The sequence below is a fragment of the Saccoglossus kowalevskii genome, chromosome 22, assembly GCF_978046115.1.
Source record: "Saccoglossus kowalevskii chromosome 22, keSacKowa6.1, whole genome shotgun sequence".
Classification (NCBI taxonomy): Eukaryota; Metazoa; Hemichordata; class Enteropneusta; family Harrimaniidae; genus Saccoglossus; species Saccoglossus kowalevskii.
This window is the reverse complement of record NC_140662.1, coordinates 14,355,333-14,364,264: the sequence shown is the minus strand read 5'-3', so window position 1 is coordinate 14,364,264 and position 8,932 is coordinate 14,355,333. Positions and strand designations below refer to the sequence as shown.

The 8,932-nt window shown below is 35.6% G+C and overlaps 1 protein-coding gene across 1 annotated transcript; it reads left to right on the top strand.

The window, feature by feature from the left end:
• The first annotated feature begins 2,043 nt into the window (after window positions 1-2,043).
• On the top strand, window positions 2,044-8,496 carry LOC100370405 (ribosome biogenesis protein SLX9 homolog). Its single transcript, XM_002734270.4, has 5 exons — window positions 2,044-2,224; window positions 3,797-3,986; window positions 5,601-5,748; window positions 6,535-6,588; window positions 7,690-8,496. The coding sequence occupies exons 1-5, from the start codon at window positions 2,108-2,110 to the stop codon at window positions 7,811-7,813; spliced, it is 633 nt and encodes a 210-aa protein (XP_002734316.2). The 5' UTR covers window positions 2,044-2,107; the 3' UTR covers window positions 7,814-8,496.
• The last annotated feature ends 436 nt before the right edge of the window (window positions 8,497-8,932 follow it).

The window sequence follows — 8,932 nt, the reverse complement described above, 5'->3', positions numbered from 1 at the left end:
GCATCAACAAATTATTGTGGACAGTGTTACCTTCCTGCAATCCTTTTATCAATCGCAATGCAGACATCAACTAATTTCTTTGTGGACAGTGTTACCTTCCTGCAATCCTTTTATCAATCGCAATGCAGGCATCAACTAATTTCTTTAAGGACAGTGTTACCTTCCTGCAATCCTATTATTAATCGCAATGCAGGCATTAACTAATTTCTTTGTGGACAGTGTTACCTTCCTGCAATCCTATTATCAATCGCAATGCAGGCATCAACTAATTTCTTTGTGGACAGTGTTACCTTCCTGCAATCCTATTATCAATCGCAATGCAGGCATTAACTAATTTCTTTGTGGACAGTGTAGGAACTCTAAAACTCACAAATGTTGGAAATACCTACTTCTAAGGAATGATAATAATTATCGGAGAATGTGGCCTTATAATACTTGGTGTTTATATTGTTATACAGCTGTTCATTGCAGCAATGACTGAATGTTATGGCCATGCTATAATGATGTGATACAAAATTATATTTCATTATTTGCAAACATCAATATATAGATGAAAATTTCCATGCAATGTAGTGATACACACTGGCGGTTCCAGAGATTATGTAAGGGAACGATCGCTCCTATTGACGTGGCCGAAGTAGACCTCTGGTGGGTTAGATTTGTCACTTGATTTGTCTTTTTTTTTCGATGTCACTACGCACACACACAACCGGTCACTATCTCGACTATAAATTCATTTTATTGATAATTATAAATTTCAAACTGAAACAAGAAGTTTCTATTGGCCGATGAAATGACATTGAAACATGTCACGCGCGTCATTGCGCACTGCACAAGTAGATTGTCTGGTTAGGTTTAATCCACATTAAAATTTATAAAAAAACAAGGTGTCTTCATCAAAAAAATATGCTTTTATCTTATCAACATGCAAATTAGAAAAAAATTAATTACATATAAGTATTCTATTGCTCCAAAACACAAATTAATCCATACCAGCAGCTCGTTATGTGCACATTGTGAACAGGGTGACTATGGATGAAAATATTCCCTATGTTGCGAACTTTAACAGGCCATAGATCAAAGTTAGTTCAAATATTGTGGGCTTAAGTACAATTTATTATTTGACTATGAAAGCTGGACTCAAGAAGAAGTTTGATGCATTCAAAATAATGGCCTACTAGTATATAGGTTTGGTATTCATCACGTGACTATGTATTGGTCAAAATTATGAAATTAATGCAAAAAAATCGACCGAAACGTCAGTCCCATCAGAGCTAACCGCATGCTAACCACATGTATACAAGGGAAAAACGATGGTGTTAGAGCCGGTCAAAAGATTAACCTGGCCAACCTAGATCTGTGCCATCTTGTGGAAAAAAGATCACGGTGAAGAACTGAGGAAGAATGTGCAAATGTGGCTGCACTGACGGCCAAACTCGGTTGATCATTCAAGACCGGCGATAAACTCAGCCTGTCATGACAGTTTCCATACGTAAATGCACAAAATCGCAAGTTTTAGACCGTAACTCATAAATTAAAGTTGTGTAAGTCGCTATGAGTCACATATCGAACAGGACGCGGCGCGACGACAGCCGCCCTTTAAGCTGTCCTACGATACATCGCGATATGATGTCGCGATACACGTTAATGTGTTATACGCCCTCAGCGATAACTGGTATAGAACCAGCTTGTGTGCTCATTGTTTGTTTATACTTTATTTTAAATCAATATATATTATTATGTTCATTTAAATTCATTGCTTTAATTTTATGTTCAAGTGTATTGTACGGGGTAGTGTATTAAATAGTGAATGAGCATGAAACGGTTCAATTTGAAAGTATGACCACAAGTGGCGCTGTCCACAACGTTTTCAGCGCTGCAAACAAAACCAAAAAAACAACACCGTAGCAATACTTTCCATATATTTGTGACAGATAAAAACAGTAATCATTATCAATTCTATATTCGATTAAATACCTATTCCTACAAACGCTGCAAACAAACTACGTATACACGAACACTTTACGACAATATGACGTTATCGACACTGTCGTAAAACGGTACGCCAAACTTATTTTTCTTCGTGGTTTAATTCCAGCATTCGAACATGGGTAAGCTGAAGAGAGTGAGGCAAAAGTTGCACGTGTCTGCAGTGAAAAACATCGATATAAACAAGAAGGAAGAACATAATCAGGCAGTTTATGATCGACAGTCTCGTAGCAAGGTACGCTTCACGTTAGGTGGCCCATGCAGTTGTGTAGTTTTCTCCGGGAGTTTTCTTAGCGTTGCTGCAGCTAGTGCTGTGTGTACAATGTCCTATCAACCGAACGCATCCTCATACACACATCACTGTAGGCATGACTATGCTGTAGCTAGTCCCTTTATTGACGGTATGATTACTTGTCCGTCGTAATCTCACGGCAGAAGAAATGGTCTCGCGATTAACTTATGCAGTCATTGTCCTTCTATCAGATAGAAGGACAATGAGTGAAATGAAATGTTATGCATATTTTGCTGACAACTTTATAGGAACTGTACTACATGATATTGCTTAAAAAGCATTGCTTAAAGTCCGGGGGCGCATAGCGTGTTGTTGTTCACAAACATATGTCTACCCATGAGCCCTTGCATTTTTAGTGTGTATGTGCACAGCTGATGATCCCTTCGCTTTAAATAATACTGTACAATACTTTCACAGAACCCCACACCCTGCCCGTGGCTTTCGTTGCGTATGGAAGTTATTTTCAAGAGTGATGCGGTGTATCCTGTGGCCGTATTCGCTCGTGAAAGTACAGCAGAATACACCCAATCTTGAGTTAAAAGTTAAAAGTTGCTCATTTGGCATTATAATCTTTATTTGGAACTGAGTAACGTCGCCAGCAGAAACCTTCTGGTATCTCGATGTTGATGATTGCAGCTCCATAGTGATCGCTGTTTTTACGGTGGGTGGATCTTCTGAGAACCCTTCAAGGTTTATAAAACTCAGTTTCCAGGTGGTCAACATACATTAAGTACTCCCAATTGTAGTATACCATGAGATATGTACACCTAACATGCCAAAAATGTTGCTGAACGATTTGAACCAGGCAAAAATAGCACACGAAAATGTGTTTACAAAATAAAAATAGTTCAGTAGCCAATGGAAATACCATGTTGACCGTGAAAATACCGAAAACATTATTGCATGGGTGATATGCAAATTAGTTTTTGTCAAAATAAGTGACTGCCAAAAAGTACCATTACTACTGTTCCAATTTTATTTCACTCGGAAAGAATATTCATGTACCCCAAGAGAAAAATATCGTACCGGTACTTCTTAATATTGTTTATTTCTGCTATGTTTCGAAAAACGGTACTCCTGAAGGGACTACTTTGTTTGCTCTCAGACTCATTTGCATATGAGGTGTGGAAATACCGATTTTGATTTCAGGGACGAATCAAAATAAACTGCAGTACATATGTAATAATTTATTTTAGCTGGAATCAATTCTCACTGAAAAGCTTCTGGGTGTTTGGTTATGGAATTTATTTTTACTGATTTTTGATGAGTAGAATGTAAACAACAAGAAAAAAAGTATTTTCAGTATTCCCAATTCGTGTATATCATTTTATGTGCCTTAGTATACTAATACACAAGTTCACATAGTGTCAGTGCGATCATCGAGATTCTATCACCATGAACGTTTATTTATGTTCTTCTTGAGGTGTACACAAGCCAAATAGTGTCATAAACACAAAATAAAAATATTATCTCTGTCCCCCCTCCCATCACTAAAACCTTACAACTATTTCTCAGGGAGTACTGAACTTGCCGGTGATATTTCCAACACAAGGACTGTTCAGCGGTACGGATATAGACGTAAACCAATTAACAAAGTCTTTGAAAAATGAAGAGAACGTGGATACACAGAGCACGGTTACTAATAAAAGTGGACAATTAAAGAAAAAAGTGAAAAGGAAAGCCAGACACGAGTTATTCATTCAAAGTAAGTCATCAGTTATTTACTTGGATCCCTGCTAACTGTATATGTACATGCGATGTTTCAGGGTATGAAAATGCAAAAGTGGGAAATAAAATTAGTATTTGTCATCAACCAAATTACCATAATTCTCAATTTTATTGGACCCTTCTTTTTTTTGGACCCCACCTGGTTTGAAAAAGTATTTAGCCAATATCCCCCACCAAAAGTGGGGGCAGTGTGCCCTCTAACAGGACTGATTTTTGTAAAAGTGTGTCAAAATGGAATCTCCCAAATCAAGTCTGTTGTTGCTGCTGTGGAGGTCAATTTAAAAAAAAAAAAAAAAAATTGTATGTGACTATATCAGCGACTTGAGACACAAATAAAAATGTTATGGACCCTGATTTCCAACTCTGTAGGCAGTGGTGCCTCGTATCTCTCTCCCTCTCTGGGTGGGGGTATACCACGTTATTTTCATGATTCACAAAATACCATATGCATGAGCCAAAGGTGAGTGCATGTATGGAATGAAGTGAATTAGTTAATAATATAATAATAATAAATACAAGTTTATATAGTGCCTAGTATCCATCGCTGTGATGCTCAATGACGCTTAGTTTCACAAATACACTTGCTGAAACAGGTAAGATTTGAGTTTGGTTTTGAAGATGTTAACATTTGGAGCAGAACAGATGTCATTTAGTAATTGGTTTGATAAAAACGGTGAGGAATGGGCGAATGACCGGTCATCATAATTAGTTGCAATATACATTGTAAACTTCATTATTTTGATAAATTTCATGCATTCACTGACAAAACAATGTACAGATCTCTAGATTGAGACCATTTTGGTGTTTCCTTGTATTTGTAAAACATAACTTCTGGCATCCAACATAATTGTGCTTTGCTATCAAATTTTCCAGTTTAACAATTTAAATTGGAATGCCAATAGCCAGGAGAAAAAAAAATCTTTAAGGGCTGTTGTGTATGTTAACATTTATTCAATTTCGTGGATTTCTTGTATCAGCGAAAAATACCCAAATTAAAATTAAGTGAACAGTAGTTAGGTGTGCAGCAAGTTATGGAGAATAATTACGAATCAATGAAAGATTGTTGCTGCAATGTACAGTTACTGTAAAATAATTTTTACTGGGTTTTAATTTCGCTGATTTACCATTTCAGGCATATTCAGAGAGTTTTAAGTTCACGGTTTCATCATTTAGATAATGTGTTCTATGCTAAATTTTACATATTCGCTGGGTTTTAATTTAGCACATTTTCCAGACAGCGAAATAAGCAAAATTAAAACCCAGTAATTAATTAACCCTTTAACAGTATTCAGTATATAGTACAAGTTATTCAAAAATTATACCTAGGCTAGTTTGCACCCTGTGTGTAACAGGGCATACAACAATGCATATTGATTTCAAAGTCAATTCAGCTTCATGCATCACAGCCATACATGTTAGGTGTATAAGATGCATTATACTGCATTAATAAATACGGTATAAACAAATTGTTTTTTTTACATTTATTTATTGCAGTGAAACTCAACTACTTCTAGCCACTGTCCTTGTATTTATGTTCTTTGTTGCATTCAAATCGGGAAATTTTAAAATCTCAATTTATGTTTTTTTGCAGAGATTGATGCAATTAAGTTAGCCAAAAAGAAAGATAATGAGGCGAAAAAACGAGCTCAGATCCCAGTAGTAGGTGATTTACAGCCTCTGGCTATGGCACTGCCAGATTTATCTGAAATACTACAGAAGACAGACAAGAAAAAGCCTTGGTGAGTATGAATAATTGGCTTCGAAACTATAAATCAGTTTCCAAGACGTGTACTTATTTAAGGTGTAGTGCGTGTTTAATTTATGATTAAGGCATCACAGTTTGCATTCTATCTGCACCTTACTTTCTATGGAAATCAGTCCACTCACCTATCAACTTGCCCAATTAAAGACCCAGTTATCATATAACGAAGTATGACTTGATACAAAATGTAGGTGTTGCCCATCTTGAGTTTATGATTGCAACATCAGTCTCCATTAGACTGTACTTTATATTGAGTGTGCATGATCACTCTCCTCACCTATTACTTTAATACTCAAGTGAAGACCTTTTGTCTTTTCATCACAAATTTAGAAAATAGTTTTGTTTATAGTCTGCACTTTCCTTCAAAAGATTGGGACAAAAATAGCCAAATTTTTTGAGTAAAAACTAAAAATTTACTGAAATTTTGTCTGCCCAAAAAAATTAGGATTCATTTCCAGAAATATTGAATATAAGAAAAAAGTACAGAAAAATGTAGGCCAGAAAGTCTGGTGGTGAAAAGGTTAATACTCAAGATAAAAACTCCAAAGTTATTTTCAAAGGCAAGGCATGTCACTTGTGTATTTTAATAATTTATTTTCAAACATTTGTACATGTGGCATGGATGCCCAAGTACGAGAACCCTATTGAACATACTGTTGTGCCACTAGTGTTAGCTGGGTAGATTTCATGCACATAGTCTGTGGTTGCCTCAAGTATTTACTAGGAATAGCTGTACATGGACTTTTGTTGTTTTGTTTTTCAGTGCAGAGAAAAAAGTCAGGCCAACTATGAAAAGCAGTGATAGACAAAAAGCCATGTAAGTATCCATTTAGTCACAGAAAGTGCATTTACTGAGAATTATGGTAAGATACAGAAAGTACATGCAAGTGATTCAGACAACTTTTTTATTAGCATATCATGAGTGATTGTCCGTTTATTTTTTCGATTTCTTCTTGAAAACTACAAGTCTGATTGATTTGATACATGTACATATTGGTACTACAGGTTGATCTCTCTCAGATTTGTTCATTTTGTGTTGATATCTTCAATTGAAATGTGCATTGCTACAAATGTATTATCTCAGCCAAGAGGCTGTTTGTTTTACAAATTGATAGTTCTTCAAAGTTTTGCCCTGAATAAAATTAACCGGGTATTGCGATTCAAAAGGTATCGTTTAATACTTAAGTAGCTTTAATAATACAATCTTAAATACTTAATCACCAACTCTGTCAGTGCTTCATACATTAAGTGGTTGGATAGAGAGGTGATGTTGTCAAGGTTACTACAAAGTATGCACCCACTGTTTATTACCACCTTGCCCATTTCTGGTAACTTATATCACACATTTTTCCTTGTTTACATTGCATGTAGCAGCAATCTAGTGTGCAAGAGAAATAGAATCCTGTAATCATTGCACAGACACAAGTTTTGTGAACATATATTGATCACTGGCATTTTGGGCTGACATGTATGGTTGGTGTACTTAGGAGTATTTAGTCCCACAATAGTTCTTAGCCTTGAGGGCAGTGGTTACAGCCAGGTAGTATCTTTGGACTCGTATTGATCACAACACGGCAACCATCAGCTTTTAAAATGCCAAAGTCTGGAGTTATGAGTTCGTGCAACATTTACTATGCAATGATTGGGGATGAGTAATTAGCTGCAGAATGTAAATCAATATTAATATCCTCCTAAATTAAGCTACATTTGTAAACAACAAATACTTACCGAGTTAGGGGGATTTGTTTGTTCTTGAAAGTTAGTTACATTGTATGTTTGTCACAGAATTACTTCCTCCAGTAAAGTAGGGCAAGTTACCCACTTTTACATCATGAAAAAGTGAATATCCAACTTTGATTGAGGAACAGGATGAAGTTCCAGCAAAATGACATAATCTGACTGTTTTCTTAATTTTTAGGTTAGCCGATGTTACAAGATTTCAACAATTACAGAAAAATTCGGATTTGAAAGTCAGTCCACTATCAAAAATAAAAGAACGTCTCGCACAACGACAAGAAGAAGATGATATGGACCAAGGATGATAACACTGCCAAACTGATGAAGTGAACGTGCAGTTGATGCTAATTTCCGCAAAGATTTTGTTCCATTTATTTGCAACATCACAAATGGGGTGATTGTCGGTTTGTCACTATGTGAATATTTATTCCACCAAATAATACAAATGAGTACAGACTATGGCAACTATGTGCTGCAGTTGATATAGTGCAAGTCTTTGTTCAAAAAATTAGAATATTCAGATTAGCTGTTGGCTACACTTTTTGTCCTTTTGTTTTTACCTGATGCGTCAAATTAACAATTTATGAATGTTAAATGAAAATAACCCATGAAGTAACGTTTCTGTTAACAATAAAAACGAAAATAGGTGCGTGTAAGTGAAAAAAACTTTACTTTATAATTTTTTTTTTTTATTATAAAACATGCTGGGCATGTTAGTTAATACAAAAACATTTTCCATAGTATGTAATGACAGGTCACATGATCACGTGAAAAACTAGTCCAGCAAACAGTTGCCGCTGTCATCATTGATGACAATGATATTCATTATTAAAGTTTCAACAGTGAAGAAAAGGCAACAATGATGACTGATAAAGGCTATCAATGTCGTATCCAATACCAAACTTGAATCATTCCTGTTCCAGAATTGTTTGAGTGACTTTAAAGATAGTTTGTTTTTTTTTAATAAAGAAACAAATGAAGATTACAATGTTTTAATTTTGTCATTACATGATCCAAGAAGTGGGAGATAATTTTGTGTATGGTACATTGATCTAAAGTTATGAATATTTTGTGCTTTCCGCAAACAAATTATCCATTTAACTCCAAAATCGCTGCAGCAGAAAATTTCTAGATTCCAGTAAAATTACACAACGCGTTTTTAGCTCTGATGTCATTGAAGATGACCGAACGGGGCTCATGGGTTGACTGGACCTGTCTGCGTCTGTCAAATGTTTTCTTACATTATATATGGGCTATGTATAACACATGGATTGCAATAGATATGTCTATTGTTGGGTTCTGAACTACCCGGGCCAATGCTTTTAATAAGAAATGTTGAATTTCAGGTCAAGGTCATTTCAATGTTGCTGCTATTAGACATCTATGTTGACGTCAAGGTTTTAATTTTAAAAATCTTGTCCTGA

What these genes read in the sequence shown, in the direction of transcription:
- LOC100370405 (XM_002734270.4), top strand. Translation starts at nt 2,108, where the DNA reads ATGGGTAAGCTGAAGAGAGTGAGGCAAAAGTTGCACGTGTCTGCAGTG. An exon ending in ATCGACAGTCTCGTAGCAAG is followed by an intron (nt 2,225 to 3,796) that starts GTACGCTTCACG and finishes ACTATTTCTCAG; the next exon opens with GGAGTACTGAACTTGCCGGT. An exon ending in ACACGAGTTATTCATTCAAA is followed by an intron (nt 3,987 to 5,600) that starts GTAAGTCATCAG and finishes GTTTTTTTGCAG; the next exon opens with AGATTGATGCAATTAAGTTA.